This window comes from Coffea arabica, chromosome 7c, assembly GCF_036785885.1.
Source record: "Coffea arabica cultivar ET-39 chromosome 7c, Coffea Arabica ET-39 HiFi, whole genome shotgun sequence".
NCBI classification, from domain to species: Eukaryota; Viridiplantae; Streptophyta; class Magnoliopsida; order Gentianales; family Rubiaceae; genus Coffea; species Coffea arabica.
Genome location: NC_092322.1, coordinates 11,454,912 through 11,480,162, shown reverse-complemented (window position 1 = coordinate 11,480,162; position 25,251 = coordinate 11,454,912). Strand labels below are relative to the sequence as shown.

Sequence of the window (25,251 nt, the reverse complement as noted above, 5' to 3'; positions counted from 1 at the left end):
AATAGCATTCAGACTTTTGATAATTTTGGAAGCTCCTTATCCAAAACCCCATCAGCAATACATATAGATATAGATACTAAACGATAGTTATGATAGCGAAATAGTTTTTACCTGATATAACATATTGTTGTACTTTTAACGATCATTTGATTTATTGTTGGACCTATTCACCTAAATAAAATAACACCTAAAATTATGGAAGTAAGTTTCCTATCTAAAATAGTAAGTTAAGTGTAATAGATTAGTAACTTTTATACCTCAAAGGTAAATTGGAATAAATATTAAACTTAAATTTTAAATAAATAGATTACTACTTGATATCCCAAACTTACTTTTAAAAGAGTAAGTTTAGTTCAAATAATAGTAAGATACATAAATAGTAATTCTTACTAATAACATGGCAATAAAAATGATTAAGGATCAAAATTTACCATTTTTTGGAATGCATGTACAATTTTTACATTAAAACCTTATCTCAAAGTAGTATTAGGAAGTTTATTTGAAATAATGATAAGATGTTTTTATTAATGATTAAAACTTAGTACCTTAGTTAGTAAGCACTCATAATATACCTTAGTAAGTTTAATTCAAGTAATAGTAAGTTTTTATACATAAATAGTAATTATTACTAATAACATGGCAAATTTGATTAATAATCAAGATTTATTGATTTATGGGACGCATGCACTATTTTACTTTAAAACTTATCTCAAACTAGTATTAGAAAGTTTATTTGAATTAACGATAAGATGTTTTATTAATGATTAAAGTTTAGTACCTTAGTTAGTAAGTACTCATAATATACTCGTATAATACATGATTATAGGTATAATTTAAAATTTTTTGTACTTATATATTTTAAAATACTATGAAAAATAGTATGAACTAAACCTACTCTCCAAAAAGTAAATTTCGGATATGCAGTAGTAATTTATTTTTAAAAATTTTAAGTTGCATATTTATTTCAATTTACGCTTGAACATACATCGATCGGTGCTCTCTGGATACGTCCAAACTCCAGTGAATGTCTTTAAACTAAATTCTAATCAAAGTAGTATCCAAAATGTAATGATTCAGGGTAAAATGCCCATAAAACTTAGTACAAGGACAACTAGTGTGAATATCCGTGCTATCCAAAATATTTATGTATTTTACATAAATGCAATGATTCAGAATAAAATGCCCATAAATAGATAGTATTTTGTTGATGTAATGCCCATAATCAGTGGTCCCAGGATGGCTTTGTTTAGTAATTAGTACTGCTTACGCTTCCTCACAAATGTTTTATTCTTAGCCCCTTTATTTTTATATTAATTTCGTGACATCCCAACACATTTTTAGCTTCTGCAATACGCAACATTTCCAAACCCCGGTTATAGGTCACCAGACTCACCACTTGCTTTTTTAGAAATATTCTCTTCTTAATCCGTACATGTCAGGTTGCAACGTGCTGCCTTATTTACCATATGTTTTACTTTCCATACCTCTTCTCTGATTAGTAAACATACCGCAGCAACATCCATAATATAAAAAGGTTATCCATTTTTGAAACTTAAGAAACATAAGAGAATGATCTGGCAGGGTGGCAGAGGCTTTTATCCATTTTTTATACTAATAATTACTCTACAAAGTGCTGAGGGGAAAAGTATCTTCCCTTTCTTTCTTTCTCTCTCACGCACACACACAGTGGGGTCACACACTCCCACACTTCCCAGTCTTTAGTTGACTCGCGGTCTTCTTCCCAGGTGTGAACGTTAACTGTATTCCAATTTGGCGGCTATTCATCCCTTTCCTCTCTCTTTCCTCCTCCACCTCTTCACTTCTCAGTTCTCGCTTTCCTCCGTTACATATACTTCTACTTTTCTCAATTTACTTTTTCTTTTTTTCCTGTTTTCCATTTTTTTTTGTGTTTACCTCGAATCTCAATCTCTCAAGTTTTTGGAACTAGTGATCTTAGTAGATAGTCTTTTTAGTGGACTTGAGGTTGAAAAAGGTGCGAACTTGGAGATGGCGGAGAGTCGACGATACGCGCTTGGTGCTCAATTAGGTTAGTTTTTTCTGGTCTTTTCTCTTTTCTAGTGGCTATTTTTTCTGGAATTTGTTTATTTATCTTGATTTTGTTAGGAGTTGTGTTTTTTTTTTCAAAAAAAAAAAAAGTTGTCTGATTTTGATTTGTGATTGGGTGTTTTATGGACTGAATTAGCCTATCCTGGCACTTAATTTTGGCGGGTAGTGATAGATTTTAGATGTTTTAGAATTTTTGTGGTTGATTTTGTTTGATTTAGAACTCTTGGTTGAATGTAATTGAGTATGTAAGTGATGTAAGTAATTGTTGCATGACCAATATTTGACCAGTATGAATGATCTTGGAAAGTTTAGATATAATTAGAACCATTTTTGGGTGCTCAAGATTAAGTGTGAAGGTATTTGTGAACTTTTTTTCTCGTCACATCCAATGAGAAAAAGAAGGGATAAAAACAAGAGAAGCAGCAAAAGGGGAATTTTTTATGTGAAGTTTATTCATAGGGGCCATCAGTTCATTTCAAAATTTGATTTTACATGGATATATAGGGTGTACTAGAAGTAGTTTGGGGAGAAGTAGGCCAGCAATGTTGGAAAGCCGCTTGTTCCTGAATTTGGTAATGGCAGTAACGACATGGACCGAAGTTGGGAAAAGCACGATTTTTTGTGCGTTAGTTTTGTGGTTTTGGTGTAAATATCCAAACTTTTGATAAGCTCTGAAGCATTCAGCTGTAAATGGGTGAATTGATATACCAAAAATTGGAAGTTGTAGGTATTTAACAGTGCTGGAGTTCATGTCTGGTTGCAACGGAAAGTAGAATAAACGTTATACTTTGTCATTACAAGGGTATCACTGCTACCGGATGTTAATTGAAGGTGGATTGCGGCATGGCAAGGGTTTGTATCGGGGAAGTCTCTTTTGATTTAATCAGATATGTGATCATCAAATGCCAGGAGTTCTCCTTTGTATTTCCTAGAACATGGATAACTATGATTTGTAGACTAGGTCCAGGATGGTGCATTGCTACCTGGTGTAAAATGTAGCATGTTAGGTTGCTTTACAACCCGGTGTCAAATTATGCAGGGGTTAGGCTACTTTAGACAGCTAATATGCTATACTTTTGGAAAACTAGAATCTGTGATTGTCTCTAAATTTTTTATTCATGTTTTTTGGGTCCACCAACTGCTTGTAACATATATTCTGGAGGGTAATTGTTGTAAAATATTACTCCAAAAACAAGGTTAAGGTTACTATGTGTAGATAATTATCTTTAAAAGCATTAAGCAAGTCAGAGTTCGGCTTGTAGAATTTAGGAATCCAGGTCACTTCTGTGCAACCAAATTAGCATTGTCATACTAATTTGACATTCAGTAGGTTCCAAGTGTTATTTTTAACTTGGGGTTTGCTTAGATGCAAGCTGGCAAAGAAGACTTTCGAAACGGTTTTGTGGGACCGCTATCATTGGGAAGAGATGGAGAAGAAGATCATATGCTATTTAATTGGTACTTCTTTGGATCATATGCATTTGTTGGGGGGGGGGTCACCTCTATAGTTGTGTGTTGCTGCTGTTATTTTCTTTTTGGAGAGTCTTAGTTGATTGCACTCTCTGTCATAGGATTTTGGTGAGGTATGATGATGCTTTTTTCCTTGTCAAGGGCAAGAATAACTTTCTATTTTCTAGTTTCTCATGATAAATTAGTTTGGAATTCTCCTCCTGTGCTTATTTTTTGGCAAACTTCTCTTTTGGAGAAAGTAAGATTTTCCAACTGTTGCCTTCCTTTCTTGTGAGCTATGACCAAACTTGCTTTAAAATGCCCCTTTACTACAAGACCCTTGTAATAAAATGTCCAGTTATTGTCGTTGGGATGAGTTTAGGTACACTGAACAAGGCAGTTTAATTGGTTTAGGAGCAGCGAGGCTCAGTTATGGAAATGAAACTATCTGCTGTTGGGCTTAGTTAGACAACATGAAGCTTCTTCACCTCCTTGGCCATCCTTTTCTGTCTTGCTGCATGTACAACTGCTAAAGTTTTTGGGTTCTAATATTTGTCACTCGAGTAATTGATTGATCATCTTTTAATCGCAGTCATGCCATTAAATTTGTCACTGACTTTTTGGGCGTGCATCAAAACATAAAATGTCAGTTTCCTGATGGAAGAAGACTACCAAACTTATAGATATGTCTCTTGTCTGAGATTTTTTATTGTTTGACTGCAGATATTGAGCAGATACTGGTAGAAGCACAACATCGATGGTTACGTCCTGCTGAAATTTGTGAAATCCTGCGAAACTACCAAAAGTTTCGAATTGCTCCAGAGCCTCCAAATAGGCCTCCAAGTATGATTATACTTACTTAGTTCTAGCAGTTTGTGAAAATCCCATGTTGCTAATGAAATGTTCGGGATCTTCTAGTATAACTTTTAATCAGACGACATGTGAACTTGAAGCCACATTTATAACAGAAAAAATAGGTTTGACAGCTGTTACAAGCTGCTACAAGGTCAATTGACATTTTGCACGGAGAGAATCTAGCATTAGAGAGTCAGCTAATGTTCTTAGAGCATTTTTATAGCATGTGTCTTTGGATTATCAACATTTACATCTCATCTCTCATTTATTGTGCTCTATTATGCTTCTTGGTGTTCAATTAGATGGTAGAATATCATGCTGTTGACAACTCTTGCTCATTTCAATATTCATCTCTTATATGTCATGACCCAACAAAAGAGATGGATCTAATCTGAAATTGTTTTGCACTGTTGGGAACAGTTTAAAATTTTAATGGTAGAACCAGCCTGGGCCGCATATTTTGTCTTATATGGAAGTTGTGAAAATTGGAAACATAACTCTTAGGATTTTCTCTTTTTTTTTTTTTTTGCAAAAAGTTACTCTGTAGAAATTAACTTAATACTACTACGTATCTACAGGAGATGTAATATAAGTAGTTTTGGCTAAGTAGTGGTCGAGATTATAGAATTAGACTGTTGTTTAAGAACTGGGATAACTGCTATAAAGACCATTGGCTGCACCAGTGAGGACAAGCTAGACTGAATTTTGGACTAGAGGAAGAGAGTGACAAGATGATAGTGATAATGTTCTTTAAAAAAAAAATAGAAGAAAAATCTACAGCATGTTGTTTGATAAATAAAGATCCTCAATATAGAAAGTTAGGAGAAGAGAAGTCTCATTCTGGCTTTTCCTGTAAAATAACAGTTTGCAAGTCAGGATAATATCTAGGTTACTTCTGGAGGAAAAGATGAATAGAAATAACATAGCTATAATTAGATAATGAAACTGAAAAAAGAAGAAAAAGAGCCAAGGTTGGCATCTATTGCAAAGTAACGTTTGGCGTGGCCCAGTGTTCAGCTGAATGAAAAAAAAAAGATCTTTTGTTAACTGAGTTTGGAAACTAATTGTCATATTGAGTTATCCAGAGACCCTTTCTCGCTTATTTTTTTTGGTATTGCGCATGTCACATCGTCGTGTTCTTGGAACTGGTTGCTTTAACAAATCTCCATCTGTTGTCTTTTACTTCATTGGTTCCTTATGTCTCATTTTTAATCCTGCTCTGCTGGATTGATTGGTAATGGCATAGTTCTCAGCAAACAAACTTTTAAGGTGTCTTCAGAATCTGACTTATCATGGTATAAAATAGGCAAAGACGGATACCAAGTACTCTAAAAATTTACTTCATTTAGAATCAACAAAGTGAAAGCTTCTCAAAATTTACAAATTAGCCAGGCCAATTTCACTGAAAGGGAAAGGCCTTTATCAAAAAGCCTTGTCAGTGAAGCAACGTGTTACTTGCGAAGAAAGAGGAGATTATGTAGGTTTAAGACCTTTGCATTGCTGCGAGACTATGAGAGTAAGAGTTTATATTCTGTGTGACAGTTATCCTACTGATTACCAGAGAGAGTTAGGAGCTAACTGCTTAAGGTTTTCTTTATCATGCTGGCTCATTCATTTATAATCATCCAAAGTTGTAGTTTTCTTATTCATGACATTTTTTGCTGGCTATTTTCGCATGGTTTAGGTCCTTTTGATGACATTTTTCATGTTATGTCTTTATCAGGTGGTTCGCTCTTTCTCTTTGATCGGAAGGTTTTACGTTATTTTCGAAAAGATGGCCATAATTGGAGGAAAAAGAAGGATGGGAAAACTGTGAAGGAAGCTCATGAAAGGCTTAAGGTTTATTGGCAACTTTTCTTTGCTTAGTGATTTTGCAAAAGCTTAGTGGACCATATAGAATGAAGTTAGTTTCCCCTTCCCTCCTGCTGCCCCCAGATTCTGGTGCTTGTTTTTGGTGTTATAGATCTTACTATCTTTTGGGATGACATTCTTTACTACTATTATCTGTTCATGCTAGAATAACATCTAAAGCAAAGCTCCTTTTCAGGCAGGAAGTATTGATGTTTTACATTGTTACTATGCCCATGGAGAGGATGATGAAAATTTTCAGAGACGCAGCTATTGGATGCTTGAAGAGTAAGTAAAGAATGCTGTCTTAAGCATATATTGGTGCATTTTGCCATGCTGTGGATACTTGTAGTACCCTTCACATGAGATGAAGATAGCATGAAAGTGAATTTGCATCTAGAAGACCATTTGTCTTTGCTAAAAGCTAATACATTTTTTCTGCAGTCAACAAATAGGATCAATCATTTAACTTCTTCTTCTTAGGTTTTTATTTGGCATCCCAAAGTTACATAAGTAATTTTCATGCAGCAATTATAGAAAAAATGCTTCCATATGGACAACATCTTCAGAAAATTTAGCAATTGAAGTTCAGTCATTGTTTAATAAAGTTTAATTCAATGCTAAAAAGACTTGAAATTACATCCATCTCAACATTGAATGAAATATCCAGGTTGTTCTATTGATTCTTCGCTGTCAAAGTTTCTAAAATTATGAGACTTAACATTTAAGTTGGCATTATTACTTTGTGAGATGTAGTGATTGGATAATGTGATAAGTGTTTTCATAATAACTTTCTGGAACTAATATCAGGTGCCAGATCTGTTGCTCAATTCTTGTACTGCAAGGTTTGAATCTGCAAAATGTACTGGGTTGGACAGAAATTGTGTCATAGACCATTGAGCTAGTGAGCTGCGATTCAACAAAAGAGTGTGTTACCTTTACGCCAAGGCTTGCTTTGTTATTGGAATATAATTATGTGAAAGTACCCCAAGCAAAACTACTCAATTAGTTTAAGATTTTTTCCCCCTCAGTATGTGCCTACCAATCCCTACTTACAAAGATAGGTTATATAGATCTAGCCTTTCCAAATCCACATCAATGGTTATCTTGTGCAGAGTGCTTGTCTTTCCTACATCCACTGTGTGCATACTTTTTTAGTATCTGTATCTTTTTGAGCTTCCTACCGTGATGTATATAAATAATTTAGCTGCAATAATTATGCATTCCATCTTCTAGTAATTTGTTGATTGTACATGCTGCAGGGAGCTCTCACACATAGTTCTTGTCCACTACCGAGAAGTAAAGGTAGAATTTACTTCTATTAATCAGATTGTTTCAACTGGTTGTGTTTTTATTCTTGAATCTTGATCACTGCTACTAGTAATACATTTGAAATCTCAATACAAAATCTTCTTCTGTGTAAATACCTTTTTTTTACGAAAATGAGTGATCTTGATTAACTTTTCAAGATTTAACTATTGATGGACCTGAATTAGAAATATGGTAGCATAATAGAACTTGTTTGGTTAAATATGATTAACTTACTGCTGGACTTCCAAACTTTGTAATCGCATTTCTCGATTGCAAATTCTTCTGCCTTTGAACCTGGTCAAATTTGCTTTTTCCATTTATGGCTTTTACATGCAAAACCAACACCGACTGCTTATCAAGGATTTTCCTCTAATGCACTTGTCTGTATCCCTCTTGATTAAAAGGAAGTTTTGTTTATGCTTGGGAGATTGACAAAACACTTCTCTTATGCTGCCATTTCATTAGGGGAACAGAACTAATTATAACCGCGTTAGAGAGATTGGAGAAGCCATTCCTAATACCCAAGAAAGTGAAGATGATGCCCCCAATTCTGAATTTAACAGTAATTCAACCTCAAAATTCCATTCCTACGGTTATCAAGTCACTTCACAAATTACAGATACGGTTAGCCTTAACAGCGCCCAGGCCTCGGAGTATGAGGATGCTGAATCAGGTGCCTCACAAATCTGTCACATTTAGATTGTGCAAGTGTAACCCGGTTTAGTTTTCTGTTGTACCTAAATATTGATTGTTGACAGGAAAAAAAAAATAGAAGTATATGATACTCGAGTTTTTTAATGATTTATATGTAACTGAATTACTGCAGCATACACTCAACAATCAACTTCTGGGTTCCACACTTTTCTTGAGATACAACCGCCTGTGTTGCAAAAGGCAGAAGGTAGGCCCGTGCCCTATTATGCAGGCTCTACCTTGAGTAATATGATCCTATCTTTTGGCTCATTTGTTACTAGCTTCAGCATTTTTTTTTTACAACTTATACTAGTAGTTGGAAATTGAATGTCCTTATGGTTAATATATCAAAATTATACAGATGGATATCAAGGACAATTTTCAGGTGTTCCTGATGTTAATTTTGCCTCCATTCCGCAAGGAGAAAAAGATCAGAGCACTACAGGTGCTGGGTTGTCATATATGCCGGAAGGACACCTTGACTTCCCATCTTGGGGCAATGTCTTGGACAGCAGGAATGGAGGATATCAGTCTGTCAATTTTCAGCCATCAGTTTCTGCAACTCAACATGGTACCATAAATGTAATGCCTGGAGGTATGAATGACATTCTTGGGCAAGCTTTAACTGATGGCTTAGGCAAGAGGCAGGACTCTGATGCCCATGTGGGTGGCTTGGAACAGTGGCAGGTAAACAAAACTGTTATCTGATGAGTAAGAATGGTCTATATATGTTGTTGTTAGGCATGCCATAACATTTCTTTGGTGGTACAAACTTAAAAGGATTAAAATAAAAAGAAGTCAAAATATGGAAAATGAAGAAACTCGAATGCATCACTGTGATAGCAAAATATTTCCATGGTATACTGTAAAAGGAGAAACTCCCTATACTGATGTTTGGGCTCTCTCATGTATCTTGCTTCTTATATTAGATATCCACAACACACTTGTTCAGAGAGTTATGTTTGCAAAGATCTTTTCTTATATTCCTATGTGAGTTTGTGTACTTTAATAGTCTGTAATGAGCCAACTTTGCCATTGATGTACTATTTTTGTTTATTTTTAAATGCCAACAGACTTCTGAAGTTGATGCCTCAAGCTTGTCCAAGTGGCACATGGATCAGAAGTTGAACCTGCCGTCAGGCCGTAATCTCAGTACTAGCTTTAATGAAGTTAACAACGCGGAGTTGCCAAATTCCTCCGAGACATTCAGTATGCTTAAATCTCCCATAGAGACTGATGTTCAAGTAGATCTTATCAGGGCAGAGAGTGGAATTTCTGCTAAATCTGCATTCAATGGGAATCTTGGCATTGAAGGAAAAGCTGAGTATCCAACCTTGAGACAACCTTTATTAGATGGTGTTCTCAAAGAAGGTCTTAAGAAGCTAGACAGCTTTGACCGTTGGATGAGCAGAGAACTTGGGGATGTGAATGAATCACATATACAATCTAGCTCTGGAACCTATTGGGAGACTGTTGGAAATGATGATGGATTGGGTGATTCTAATATAGCTCCCCAAGTACACATAGATTCATACATGATGAGCCCCTCTATTGCGCAGGACCAATTATTTAGCATCATTGATTTTTCACCAAACTGGGCATATTCTGGTTCAGAAATGAAGGTACATTCTACACTATAAATATTTCATGGGCCAGCCGAGATGTCAAATTAGGTTTTGAAGATCTCTGATTTATGGACTTTTTCTTGTTCTTTTCTATTTTTTTAAAACTTTTCTTGATAGCTTGATACTTTCTGTGTTCTTTTTAGGAATTTTTATTTTGTGGTGCACATATACATCTTTAAGTAAAGATAAATTATCAATTTTGCATTTTCTGTGACATATCCCAGGTATTAATTATGGGAAGGTTCTTAAAGAGCCAAGAAGAGTTGGGAAAGTACAAATGGGCATGTATGTTTGGTGAAGTAGAAGTTCAAGCCGAGGTTATTGCAAATGGTGCTTTACGTTGCCTTACCCCTTTGCATGAAGCTGGGAGGGTGCCATTTTATGTGACATGCTCCAATAGGTTAGCATGCAGTGAAGTGCGAGAATTTGAATTTCGGGTTAGCAATGTTAAAGATGATGATGTTGCTTTGTTGACTAGTGGAATTATTGATGAATGTCAACTTCTTACGAGATTTGGAAAGTTGTTAACCACTGGATCTCATAATTACCAAGATACTATACCCGGCATTATGGATCAACTATCCACCTTGAGAAGTAAAATTGAGTCATTGGTGATTAATGACAACAATGAATGGGAAGGGATGCTTAATCTTACTCCGGAGGAATTCTCTGTGGACAAAGTAAAGGATCAGCTTCTGGTAAAGCTTCTTAAAGACCGCCTCTATCTTTGGCTCCGCCAGAAAGTTGCTGAAGGTGGTAAAGGCCCTAGCATGTTGGATGAGGGTGGTCAAGGGGTGCTGCATCTTGCTGCTGCCCTAGGTTATGATTGGGCTTTATCCCCTACAATAGCAGCAGGAGTTAGCGTCAACTTCCGAGATTTAAATGGATGGACTGCACTTCATTGGGCAGCATCTTTTGGAAGGTATGCTTTTGGGCTTTGGTTATGGATGTTTTGACACATTATAGTTCTTTACGTCTCATTCTTTGTAATTTTAGCTACTAGTTTGACACAATTTGTGAATTGTTCTTGTTTCGTATCCTCTTGACCTAACTCAGTGAGATTGAAATTATATGGGTGAACTTCTTTCTTGGTTATATTATTTGCTTCTCAATTTCAGGGAGCGGACGGTGGCTTCACTTATCTCGTTAGGTGCAAGCCCAGGAGCATTAACAGATCCTACTCCTAAATATCCTTCAGGAATACCTCCTGCTGAACTTGCATCGAACAATGGCCATAAGGGGATTGCTGGTTATCTTGCCGAATCTACATTGAGCTCCCATCTCTCATCACTTAAAGTAAAGGATGATAAGGAGGGTTATAAGGATGATAAGGAGGATTATAATGGAGAAGGTTCCGGGGCAAATGTTGTACAAACAGCTTCAGAGCGAACTGCAACTCCTATTGCAGATGGTGACTTGCCTGTGCTGTCTTTGAAGGACTCGTTGGCTGCTGTCCGCAATGCAACTCAAGCTCATGCCCGCATACATCAAGTTTTTAGGGTGCAGTCATTCCAAAGAAAGCAGCAAAATGAATATGGTAGTAGCGGGCTTGGGATTTCAGATGAACGTGCTCTTTCACTTCTTTCTGCGAAAACAAAGCGGGCAGGACAACGTGATGAGCCAGTGCATGCTGCTGCAACACAAATACAGAAGAAATTTCGTAGTTGGAAGGGTAGAAAAGAATTTCTTCAAAAGCGACAGCAAATTATTAAAATCCAGGTGTTTTTGCTTGCCTCCTGCAGAATCAAATCTTTTTCTTTCTGTCATGTGATTTTTTTCAATCAACATGACGGTAAGATGTCTTTGTTATGAAAATCTGGTCTTTGTTTTAATGGTTGGCTTTCTTTTCTTTGGTAAAAAGGCCCATGTAAGAGGACACCAAGTTAGGAAGAATTACAGGAGTATAATCTGGTCAGTTGGAATTCTAGAGAAGGTAATTCTGCGCTGGAGAAGGAAAGGAAGTGGATTGCGTGGATTCAAACCAGAAGCACCTCCTGTGGAAACTAGCATACAAGGTAGCTCATCGAAAGAGGATGATTACGATTTCCTGAAAGAAGGTAGAAAGCAAACTGAGAACAGATTGCAGAAGGCTCTTGCTCGGGTTAAATCAATGGTCCAGTATCCAGAGGCAAGAGATCAATACAGGAGGCTCCTGAATGTTGTCTCAGACATGCAGGAAACCAAGGTACACTTTCCTTAACATGTCAAACCACTTGAGGTATATGCTTCTTTTCAGTAAGTTCATCTGGTTGTCTTGCACAATGTGTGCGTGTTGCTGAGAAAGATTATGCATATCTTTTGAATGCTTCAAAGTAATTTTAGAGTTATTTAACAAAGTAACCATATGTAAACAAGGCTTATTATTTTGGACCTAAGGTATATTTGCAATCCAGATGTATAGAGTAAAACATAATGCTTTTTGTTTGACTTTTTTAGTAGACAAACATAAGTTTGATGTTGTCTGACCTTGGTAAAATTAGTGGTTAAAAGCAGAATGGGATTCTAAATTTGCAATGAGTTCATTAGTTTTTAAATTACTTCTTCTGTGTGCTTATTGGCCCAAGAATTATCTGATATTTGATACTTATAGAAAGTTGTGAAGTGGGCCACTTGACTTCATACAAACAAGGGTGTGATGACCAAACCAAAAAAGGAATTTTGTACGATGATGATTGTGCAATTCGAAATTGGTCATTTTTTGTCAGTGAAGTGATCTATTAGCGATTGCCATAGTTTGATATTGGCATTAATTTTTTTTTTTTTGGCATTGAAGGATGCTAGAAATTTTAGTTCGTTATGTGCTTTAAGTTTGAAATTGAATCATGGGAGTCAAAGACATTATTTGCATAAATCTGAGGCAAAACTCAAACATGATTCATAGTCTTCAGGAGATAAGCTATTAAGCTGTGCAGCTTCTAGCAAAATATATTCCAAAGAAAATTTGGATTTTGTCAATACATTGCCATATGAAGCAAGTGGGGTAACCAGGGTGATTCTCTCATTTTGCAGGCTGTGTATGATAGGGCCCTAGATAATTCAGATGAAGCTGCTGATTTCGATGAAGACCTAATTGACCTTGATGCTTTGTTAGACGATGATCCTTTAATGTGAACAGTATCTTAACCCCTTTCTCATTAGGTTGGCGATGATGTAAATCTGGTTAGATTGGTAATCCTCCGTTAACAGGTAGATTTGTATTATAGATTTGCATAATTGCTTGTGTAAATTCACAGAAACTACATACTAATCAATGCATTCTGGCAGTTGCTGATGGGTAAGAAAGAGGTGGTGATACTGTGGAGATTACTTGAAGAATTTTGACTTTGATTGAGTTATGCACTAGCCTTGGGTCAGACATTACACAAACTCACTATTCACTTTTGCATTCAAATGCAAAATCCGTGAAACAAAATTTGATCTGATTAATATATTGGAATGACTCCCTGGTGGTCGGTCCTCTAGTGTTCTGAATTTGTGGGTAGTTTACTCAAGGACGCAGGTAAAGAAATTAGTCCTATAACTCTGATTGATGACTGTAAACCTTTTTACAGTGGCACAAATCCGGGCGCAAGAATTTGCCTGGCCAAATGGACACTGTTGGGACACTTTTTGGTCCATGGACAACAAAAGGTGTTAACTAATGGTCTAATGGGTGCGTTCTGTTTTAAGGGCAAATGGCGCAAATAGTTCTTGAAGTTTGGCACAAAGTACCTATCTTTTGTTTACGAGCCGAATTTATCAGGTTCAGCTATACAAAAACAAAAAAAAGGTTTAAGGGCAAATAATACCCCCGTGTTGTAACTAAAATGTACTTAGTCGTTTAGTCCTGAAGCTTCAGTTGGTGCAATTTTCAGTTCTCCAAATTTTTTTTTTGAGCCATCTAAAATATCATTTCCAATCACTTTTGACTAATTGAGGGATATTGATGGAAATATAAAAATCAATCAAACACGTTATACTTCCACTCTCCCATTTTATTCGTCATGATTTTCATTTTAGTTTGTCTCAAAAATTATTTTTCATAGTCTACAAAAAAATGAGAAATGAAAAATGCTAGCGATGGTGCCACAGGCCCACGCTACCAATTAATTCCACAGCAAAATATTAGTGACATGATATGATAATTGTACCCTTTTGATCAGTGAAGCGAATGGTCAATATTTCAAAAGAAATCTACTGTAGAACTAAAATTTGTACTGTGACAATAATATCCTTTGACAAATGAAAAGACCAGGATCCACGCTTTAACCATTCATTCAATCCCCTCAAAGAGAATTAAAGTCATGTTTCAACTAACAATTCATTAAATACTTAAAGAAACCCTTTTACAAACTAAAAATTCGAAAGCAACTAACAAATGTTGAATTCAAATTTAGGGGCAGTTAAGTAATTTAGGGAGTATTAATTGAAAACTGTTTGGTCAAAAGTGACTGAAATTACATTTTTTAACGCACATTTCCCAATCACCTTCTTAACTTGCGCATATTAAATCGTTACGGTACATTTTTTTCACAAAAACCCTAAAAATAACAATCCAAAACAGAACCCAAGTTTTTTAAGCAGCACAGCGAAATAAGGGAAACATCGAAATCATGACAAGGTTCTTGTCGGTTGAAAAAAGCTCAAATGCAGTGAAGCATAAAGGTATCACATTTCACCACCATATAAACTGTGTCATTTTCCTTTATTTTTTTGGCAAAATAAAGGACAGCGAGCTACACCATCCACTGTACATGGCAACAACCTACGTGTACATCTCTCTCATCCCATCTTAACTCACTAGACATACTTCGAAAATTTTCCTAGAATACATAGCAAGGTAGAGGCAAAGAATACTGAGAGCCGTTTAAAACAGGAATCCGGTTAAAAAATGGAGATATGGTGAAAATTACCGCACTTCCACTCAGCTTGTGCCAGCAGCAGTGATTCTTTCATAGAACAAGATGTAGCCATGATCTGTGTTACTAGAGTATTCCTGAGCAGATCCGAAGAATGTCTGCACAGCAGATTCATCAATCATTTCCACATTTTCATCGTCGAAGAACAACCAATGGTTGTGACTTTTCACAAGGCTGACGTAGTGTCCATGGTTGGGCCCACTCCCCACATGTACTACCACAGCAAACAGGGAATATTCAGCATCTGCATCCTCAACTGTATTACTCAACTTCAGTTCAAGTGGGAAGACAACGCGATATGATAATTTCTTGTACCGGCCCAACTGTTCAATATACTTGAATCTCTTTAAATGGATTACCAATATGTGAGGTGGCTTCTTAATTTTCATTCTCTTCTGGGCCTCCTGCAAGCTGCAAACGTTGAAAGGCACATTGCTTGGATGGTCAATGAGAAATTCCAGAAATTAAAGACTCACTTGTTCATTGAAAACTAACATCATCCTTTTCCCACAGCCGAAACTGTTAAAACACCAGAGCGTACTGATGCTCCTATCAAAACATACTAACATAAAAGTCAAGTAGACAGCCAATAACCATATGCATTCACAGACAAATAACCTCCACCACTTGCATTTCTTTGTTCTTGTTACGAAAAGGACTAAAAATTGTTAATCCCAGCAAACAGACTTCAAAAGGGCCACCTAATAGGAAGATCAACTAAGCATAGCTTTTTAACCAAGTTCAGCCTGCCAGGTTAAACGAGAACAGGAGCCTTGGCTGGATATGTCACAGTCCAGGTGATACACACTCTTCCAACTTCTGAGCCAAGTACATCAACTTGGCTTGTTGGACACTACATGTTTTTAGCATAAAAGGGCTTTCGCACTGACTCAAAGCAAGCGCAAGAGTGTTTACCTAGCTAAAAGAAGCTCAGCTCTACAAAGGTAGTTACTGACCGCAATTAGAATAATGAAAACAACCTCGGAGATGATAATAGACTTGCATGAAAATTCACAAGATTAGCTATATATAAACAACAGATACTTTGTTACATGTTTAAAAATTTAAGCTACTCAAGCTTGAATCAGCCATCATAATTAGCTCAAATGAATCTCAATTCTAACTACACTGAGATGGAGGGAGGTAGGGAAGACAACTTGTCAGGTTATGTTCGCCAAAAAGACATCAACACAAAACTGAAAAAATGGCTTGCCTGCAGCACTTGTCACAAAAGAATTTGTCCTCCGCATTCAATGTCTCAGTTGAACTAAAATTCTTCAAGCAGCTTGTAATTGAACTGTTCTGTTCAATATCAAGGCTCAAGTCTAAAAAGGTTTCATCCCTTGCTGTAACTGTCTCACAACGCAGGCATCGTGTTTCATTTGTTAGTATTCCCTGTCCAAAGCAACCAGGAAAGGCAATTAGAGGCCAAGCAAGAGCAGAACAAAGATTTAATCAACCTAGTAATCACAAAAGCAATCCATTGTTCCTGTACATATTTAGTGTCAAGAACCTAAGAATCACAGCAGTAACACCAAAGGACCCCAGCTTTGAATGATATCCAGAATAATGTCTAGCCGGTATGATAGATAAAACGTTGTGATCAAATGGAAAATACCCTAGGCATGATTGCAGCCAATTTCCCCTCATAGGAAACTGACATACTACGGAAAGGAACAGAGTGAACTATAGGAGCTTAAGCCTAACAAAATTACCTGAAAATTCTTATGCACCCACGTGACAAGAGGCTCCTTTTGTGTGCCATTGGCATGATTACTCATTGGTCCATTTGCACCCTTTTCAGATGGTGATGAAGTTTCACCATCACTTTTTGCAGCTCGTGACTCTTTCTCTAATATGTCGACCAATTCATTCAATAAATAGTTCAGAAATTCATGGGCATCCTAGGAAAAATTTAAAAAAAAAATGTACAGCATCAGAAGTGAAAAAGGCGAAAAATGAGGAACAGTGATTAGGCATGTTTAAAATACAAGGCGTCAGTTAAAAAAGGGGATTCAAAATCACCAGAAATGTTCATGCAAATATACAGGGGCAGTTATTTTAGTCCAGCCACCAAATTGATTGAACATTGGAGTACTACGAAAGGCAGCCTAAATTGGGAGATAAACTCAACCTCATAAATCCAAAAATAAAATTCTTTTAAGGTGCATAAGAATACACACACACACACACACACACACACATATACATGTATATATCTTAGCACGTGATTCCAAAAATAAAAAATTGAAAATGCAAAAAAGAAAGAAGATGTTAAGTATTAATCAATGAAAATAGAAGTATCCAATCAATTCTCAATTAATACTTTTTGTCCAAATACTAATTGTACCTAGAAACTTAAGGTTTGCTGGCACCGTTGAGAACAATCTATTCTCCCAAAAGTCAACAACAAATCCTCCAACAGAACGAGCAAAAAAGAAAACAGACTGAGATAAATTAAGACTTTAAATTTCCCTCACAAATCCATCAAAACCACAAAAACTTGAGAACCCATTAATTCTCACACAGGCAACAGTGGTTTGCGCACCTCAAAGATAGTATTCTCATCAGATTTAAATAACATGAGACATTATCCGTCATGAGCTTATGCATCATTAAAGAAAGAATGGAAGTGATGGCAGCAGATAGATTACCCGCTGGACTAATGCAAGCACTGAACACGAACATGTTTCCATAAAATCCATTTTCTAAAGGAAATTATTACCATTGATTAAATTCATGCATTCAAGGGTTAATATGTCAAGGAATGGTAAGACATTTTGACATGGTTGCAACTTTTATCTACTTCAAAATTTGTTAATCCAGCATTGCTATGGTCAGTACTGAAGGCCACACAAAAAAATTAATAAAATTATCATTACATTTAAAGTCGAAGATTGTCAATTCAATTTCTGGAATTGCTGTATAATGTCATCATCTCAATTCCACTGCTACTGAAGGTGCTGCTGTAGTTTACTAAAATCTTTTCAGAGATAAAGTTGTCAACTTAGAATTACTTATGATAAATGAAACTTTGATAAAGTTATCCTTTCAGAGATAATGAATTACTTGCAAGTCATCATACCTGGTGCATATAGCTGCGAAAGATCTCATTTTGCCTTTTGAGTCTCTGTACAAAGCGTTTTGGAGCAATCACACCAGTTTTCTTCTTCTGTGAGCTAATCTATAAATTGAAACAGGAATACATCAGAAGCAATAAAGTGAGAAGATGTGCTTTAGCATATTCTTCAATACAATGGGTGCTCCAGATGGATGCATGTTTTGTTCTCAGAGGATTAAGGCAACATATACTCACTCTTTCTCTAGAAAAAAGATTGAGCATTAATTATCTATATTTTACCAGCATTGTCAAAATGACAGTCCAAGAACATATAATCAACTATCCTGTGCCCCATGCATGCCAGAGGAATTCATGACACAGAGAAATATCAATTAAAAATCTTGAAAGTTGACATTGTCATCCATACAAAATGATCATCTCATTACTGGTGCAGCAAACTAGTATTAAAATTAGTCCAAAATTTAAAGAGACACATTTTAACAATTTTACATCACACCAGCAGATAAAAGTGAAGTAGCGAACTATATAAAACAGTATTGCACATGACCACATTAACCCTTCTGATTGGCTGGAAAACCAAGCAACTTGACCAGGGAATATCACAACGATGATCAGAATAGTCCTTTCAGATAAAAAGGGACTTGGACTTATTCATACTAAAACTAGAAAACCAGAGGATGGGTAGAAAGATGATCAGAAGAATCACTGTACACCACAAGCACAATAGCTTCCAAACTTGGACCCACTATCAATTACCATACATGTACCAAATAGAACTTTCATAATTATCCAATCCTCTTTCACTTCCTTGATAACTACATGCCCAGTGCTAATGTAAGCACAAATTATCTTCCCATGAAATTGCCTTTATTATCCAAATTAGATTGCCCTCAGTAAAAACTGCTAAAGAAGATTATGCTATAGTACCAAAACAGTAGTACAACCTCCAAACTAACGTAAATAAGGTCTACTGTTTCTTTTACAATAAATTAGCTTAAAAAATCCAACAATCTCTGTTGCTTCCCTCGATCTTTGGTTCAAGAAACTATAGCTAACACAGAGTAGTAATCCACATAAGCATGAAGGTCTATTACAAGCTCATTGCACTTAAAGCTACATGTCAACTAACACCACAATTATGATTCAAGAAAAACATTAAGTTATGCACCTGCATAAATAGGTCAGCTAGGCATGTCAACAGATTTTCTTCTGCATCTGCCAGGGTTTTGTTATTCGAATAATAATCTATCAACTGTTCCCGAAACGGAACGCAAAAATAAAGTGCCTGCCACCAAAAAAAATCAAAACTTTGCAAAATTTGCAACAGCATACTACAAAATCAACCAAAGAAAATAAAAAGAAAAAAAGGGGGAAAAAACCTGAAGGACGCTATTGCAATAGCAAGTATTCCCAAAATTCTCTAAGCCAAAATATCGTTCGCCTTCGGGAAACTGGTCACCCAGAGCCTTCTCCAGCTTGGAACCCGCCGCCCCCATTTGAAAACTTCCAGAATTTTCTTTTCTTCACACCATTAGAACTTTTCTTCTCAAATCCATAACTAGATCAAAATTTTTTTCTTTTCCAATCTTCTTCCACCGCTCTATCCCCTCGTCTCTGTTAGCTAGCTCCGGGGATTAGGGTTTGGGTCAGAAACCTTGCAGACTTTAGAGAAAGATGATGATGATAACTAGAGAAATTTAATGGGCAACAAATTGAGGGCTGTCTCTCTCTCTCTTTTCCTTCTCTTTTGATGCGGTGGAGAAATAGGGGAAATGAGATGATGAAGAAGCAGTTTTTGATGAGTCGATGATTTTATTTTTTTTTTTTTTTTTGGGGCACAATATAAAGATGTTGGTCTAAAAAAGGGAAAATAAGTAAAACTAGGATGGCGAGTTTGGATTCTTGCTAATGGTAAAATTTTCCCTTTTTTTGTGTGTGTGTTGGTGGGGGTTGGGGGAAGAGTGGGGGAACAAATTTCTTTTCACTGTTTTTAGCATTTGAAAATTGAAATTTCAAATTGATTTGTTTGGATAGAAGTTTATTTGGATGATTTATTTGAGATAATTACTGTATCACTTTTTGTAATGTAATCTATGTGAAATAAAAAATGTGATATGGAAAATAAAAAGATGATTGGAATTTGTGAAGTAAATTATTTTTTCTTAAATCATCTCAATCCATCGTACTTGTTTTGATATTGAAATAGTATTATTTGAAATAATTACTGTAACACTTTTTGTAATATGATATATGTGAGATAAAAATATAGTTGAAAATATAAAAAGGTGGGTTGAAAAATGTGTTTGTGATACAAACGAAATATTATTTGAAATAATTTGATATCCAAACAAACCTGATCTCCACATCTAGATAGATTTGAATAGATTGTGTCATTCTTTTTTTTTTTTTTTTGAAGAATAAGAAGAAAAAGAGATTGTGTCATTCTTATCCTAACGTATATTGACATTACAATCATATTAATGTTGTTTTTTGGGCATGGAAATGAAATTTCTTATGCGCATCAATTTTGTATATTCTAATTTGGATCAAACTATAAATTCGGAAAACAATTGCGTGTTTTACTCTTGAAACAATCTGGGAGTATGTGTGACGTAGATACTTATTAATGGAAAAGTCTGAAGTAACGATAGTTATGGTAACGAAATTATTTTTATCTGATATAATAGGTAAAAATACTTTTAGTGACCATTTGATTACCTGTTGTACCGGTCATCTAAATGAAATAGTACCTAAAATTTTGGTTAGTAAGTTTTGCATAAAAAATAGTAAGTTAACTCGATATATTAGTAACTTTTATATCTCAAAAAGTAAACTTGAATAAATATGGAACTAACTTTTTTTTTTTAAGTAAAATACTACTCTATATCTGAAACTTAGTTTTTGGAGGGTAAGTTTAGTTCAAGTAATAGTAAGTTTTTATAGATTAATATTAAATATTGTTGATAGAATAGTAAATTTGGTTAATCATCAAAACTTAATAGTTTGTGGCATAAATTTACTATTTTACTTAAAGAAACTTACAATTATACGTATCATTTACAAATGTTATATGTTTGAAGCATTTTAAATATACTATGAAAACTTTTTTTTTTGCATATTATCTTATAAAATATGTAAGAATAATTTGTCATATTTAAAATTTTAATTATGGGAAAATAAACAACTAAGTTCCCAAAATATTTCACTTTTATTGTTTAAAAAATCTCAACTTGTTGGTTAAATTCAAAATAATTCTATTGTCAAAAATAGTTTTTCTCAAATTAACTTTCATGATTAGATGTGAGATACAAATATGGTAAAATATCCCTCATACATATGTCATGGATATTTCAGACTTTTAGTAAAAAAAAAATTTTGTTGTTAAAATAACATATATCATAGTGTACTAATTATTTTAGGACCATTTTATAGGTGAACTAAATTTAATTTAAATTATACAATAGATTATACATGCATGTGATTTTCATTTATAATTATTGGATCCTATTCTTATGAACAATCTCCCAAGGAAAAAAATCAAGATCATACTGATTTTCTTATATTAATTGTTATACTAATTTTGTCATTTTTATTATGATATTATTTCTCATTTTGTTTAGGCTTTTACTCTTATTATTTCTTGTGTCTCCGATGTAAATTTATTAAAACTTTATCATCTTATTATATTCATAGGTGTTAAATTATAAAAATTTTGATATATAAACAAGTAATATTCTATATATAACTAGGAAGATTTGTTGTTATTGTTATTCGAACTTTCAAACCTTTCAAAAATTGAAAATGATTAAAAGCTTATAATACGACAAAATTTTATTACATATTTTACAAGATTATGTGAAAAGTCAAACTATTTTTCATAGTATTTTAAAATATATAAATAATTTTTTTAAATTATACCTATAATCATGTATTATACAGGTATATTATGAGTACTTACTAACTAAGGTACTAAGAATTAATCATTAATAAAACATCTTATCGTTATTTCAAATAAATTTCCTAATACTAGTTTGAAATATGTTTTAAAATAAAATAGCACATGTGTCCCATAAATCAGTAAGTTTTGATTATTAATCAATTTACCATGTTATTAGTAAGAGTTACTATATGTGTATAAAAACTTACTATCACTTGAATTAAACTTACTCTCTAAAAAGTAAGTTTGGGAAATAAAGTAGTAATTTATTTATTTAAAAAGTAAGTTTAATATTTATTCCAACTTACCTTTTGAAGTATAAGTTACTAATTTATTACTGTTAACTTATTATTTTAGATAGAAAACTTACTTTCTTATTTTTAAGTGTTATCCTATTTAGGTGGATAGACCGATCAAATAATCAAATGGTCGCTAAAAGCAAATAAAAAATAAATCAAAAATGGTAACGAAATCTGTTATCCTATTTATGTCTTCAAAAGTAAATTGAAATAAAAATGAAAGTTACTTTTTTAAAAAAAATAAATTACTACTCTATATTCGAAACTTACTTTTTGGAGAGTAAGTTTAGTTCAAGTAATAGTAAGTTTTCACAGATTAATAGTAAATCCTGTTGATAGAATAGTAAATTTGGTTAATCATGAAGACTTACTAGTTTGTGGCATAATTTTACTATTTTACTTAAAGAAACTTATATGAAACAAGTATTAGGAAGTTTATTTAAAATAATGCTAAGATTTTTTTAGCAATGATTGAAACTTAATATTATAGTTAGTAATTGTTGATAACGTAAATGTATAATATATGATTGTATGTATCATTCATCAATGTTATGTGTTTTAAGCATTTTTAATAAATGTATGTATCATTTACAAAGGTTATGTGTTCTAATAAATTTATTTTCTAGGTCACAAGTATAAAAGTTAAATTTGTACTAATGTGGCATAATCTTTGAAAACTATAGTAAATTTACCCATATATTAAGTTTCGTGAGATTCAAATATATTTTGTATCATTTACAATATGGATTTATATGCATTTTTTTATCAAACTTACTTTTAATTGGCAAATAGTATGTAAATTATTATAAAATGTCATTTTATAATAATCATAATTTTTATAGTTGAATGGTATATAAACTGCTAAAATTGTCAATTTATAAATGATCAAATCTAGTTACTTTATGGCATTTATTAGTTTGGTCAACTAAAAAATTAGCGTAATTAAGTGTACGTTGGTTGTTGATTTGAAATTTGCACCTTTGTCACTATTTCGTTATTTCTACCACAAGTTTTTCTGATCAAAGTAAAACAAAGTCAAATATATTTTCCTTTTGTATGTTGTATTTATATTTAGTAAAAAAGAAATAAACCATGATTACATTTTATAATTTCTAATGAAATTAGTAACATTTTCTAAATAAATTGGAATAATTTGTAAAATATGTTATTTTTTTAACAATATAATTAGGGGTGGCAATCGGGTCCAAATCGGAGTGACGGGTCGGGTTGAGATCCAGGTATAATAGAAAACTGGTTGACCCGAACTTGACCCCCCAACCCGAAATGGGTCAGGATATCTGACCCGAATCTGAAAATTCCAGGTTGTCGGGGACGACCCGAATGACCCAAAACTTAATTTTAATTTATTAATTTACCACTGTAATTTCTAATTCACATAAGACTAATTACATAATCAAGTAATAAAAATTTAAATAAATAATCCCAAACCAAATCTAAAATAAATTAAAACATCGTAAAAGTGTTTTGTTCCAAACCAAATATAAAATAAATAAAAGCAGTATAAAAGTAAAAAATAATATAATACATTATTTGTCCAAATATAATAATTTCAACTTCAAATAAGTTAAATAAATTCATTTAGGATTAAGTGATTAATGCCTTTGAAAAAAAAAAAGATAACTTAGTTTAGTTGGGTAAAATAATTTTTAATTCCTAAACAGGTGATCGGGTCGTATCGGATCACCCACGATTTGACCCGAATTCAACCCGTTTTCTTTTGGGGTTCATCGGATTCGACTCGATTCTGACCCGAACCTGCGAAACCTCAATCCGAATTAATTAATTTCGTTCTAGGTTCATATCATGTTTTCAAGTCGTATCGAAAATTGCCACCCCTAAATTTAATCAAAAGAAATTTGCACTACTAAAAAAGCTAGTGGAAGAAAGGATGATGGCATACGTGTAAATGTGAGCAACTATATACATATCACACCATAAGTTTAGGTTTGATTTGTTCAAAACATAGGTAATTTATTCGTTAGTAGATATAAAATGCATATTAATTTTCTACAAATGGAAAATACAATTTCATATATACTAACTATGAACAGAATATATAGTTTGAACACGATCAATTGAACGCATATTTCGTTTGTTTAGCTATCATTTATTTTGTTACTTAGGTTGAATATTTACATTTGAATAGAGTATTGATATTGGAACTTCAATTATTCTTAATGAACTTCAATTAAGTGTCAATGACAACAATTGCTAAAATATAGTTTTCTTAAATTTTCTTGAAAAAGGACCAAAAAATGACACTTTACCATGAAAATATCAAATTGTTAATTCAATTCAAATTAATTTTTTAGATAAAAAATATTATTCCTGAAACTGGTTGCTTAATCCGTATCTATGCCCGTACTAGTGTCGAATGGATAACTAAAATAGGAAATTGCAACAAAAAATAATTTTAACAGGAAAGGTGCAAATAAGTAGAACTTTTGCTAACTTTAACCCAAAATTTAAAAAAAAAAGGATAGGATTTTTTGTAATTTTGAATTCAAAAGTGTTGTGGTTGTGATAAAATTCTTTATTAAATTTTGAAACAGTTAAGAATTCAAGAGATAAGTACTAAGGTGACTTTTATTAGCCATTAATTTTAGTTAGAGTATGAAAGGTTGATGCACTAGTAACGCTTGGATTTCTTTATGCCAAAGAATTCATAGTACCTAAAGCTGATAGCTTTTTCCCGGATTCATTGAGGGTGCGTTTGGTTTTATAGAATTAGAATTGAAATTCTATAGAATTGGAATTCTATGAATTGGAATTCCAAGTCATTCCAATTCTTTCGTTTGGGAAATGCATAGAATTGATACGGAATTTATTTGGAATTCCAAATCCTTTGTTTGCATGAGAGAAGAATTCATTAGGAATTAGAATTGTTTTCATGAAACATTTGCTTACATAAAATTTTTCTTTTTTTTCTTTTTTCTATATAATAATTTTTTTCTTTACATTTAGCTAATTTTTACTAAAGATTTAAAAGTAAAAACCAATTTGTGCCTTTAATAATTTATTTTTTTCCACTCTTATATCAATTTCTTTGGTGAACATTTCCAGACGTAGGTTGTGCTAAGCACAGCATTAGCGAGACATGTCAATCTGACTGCCTTCTTTTGTTCAACGTATGGTATAGATATTGGCATCCAACCAAAACTGGACC

General features: G+C 33.8%; 2 protein-coding genes across 4 annotated transcripts; one reads left to right on the top strand and one right to left on the bottom strand.

Annotated features, from left to right (window-relative positions):
- Positions 1-1,638: 1,638 nt before the first annotated feature.
- On the top strand, positions 1,639-13,319 carry LOC113698745 (calmodulin-binding transcription activator 3). 3 transcript variants are annotated; one of them, XM_072057784.1, is made up of 14 exons: positions 1,639-2,047; positions 4,240-4,359; positions 6,095-6,210; positions 6,419-6,507; positions 7,482-7,524; positions 7,996-8,203; positions 8,357-8,431; positions 8,585-8,910; positions 9,297-9,845; positions 10,073-10,770; positions 10,967-11,567; positions 11,710-12,033; positions 12,858-13,034; positions 13,113-13,319. In XM_072057784.1, exons 1-13 carry the CDS (start codon positions 2,008-2,010, stop codon positions 12,957-12,959), a joined length of 3,291 nt encoding a protein of 1,096 aa, XP_071913885.1. In that variant the 5' UTR covers positions 1,639-2,007; the 3' UTR covers positions 12,960-13,034; positions 13,113-13,319. The 3 variants fall into 3 exon arrangements, with proteins under 3 accessions (XP_071913885.1, XP_071913883.1, XP_071913884.1); XM_072057782.1 differs by having other exon boundaries at positions 1,867-2,047; positions 8,357-8,467; XM_072057783.1 differs by having other exon boundaries at positions 1,867-2,047; positions 8,357-8,467; positions 12,858-13,130.
- A 1,156-nt stretch (positions 13,320-14,475) lies between these two features.
- On the bottom strand, positions 14,476-19,636 carry LOC113697903 (ubiquitin carboxyl-terminal hydrolase 4). The gene is made up of 6 exons (XM_027217509.2): positions 19,208-19,636; positions 18,997-19,113; positions 17,832-17,930; positions 16,462-16,650; positions 15,960-16,141; positions 14,476-15,157 (listed from the first exon to the last, which is right to left on the bottom strand). Exons 1-6 carry the CDS (start codon positions 19,322-19,324, stop codon positions 14,752-14,754), a joined length of 1,110 nt encoding a protein of 369 aa, XP_027073310.1. The 5' UTR covers positions 19,325-19,636; the 3' UTR covers positions 14,476-14,751.
- Positions 19,637-25,251: the final 5,615 nt, after the last annotated feature.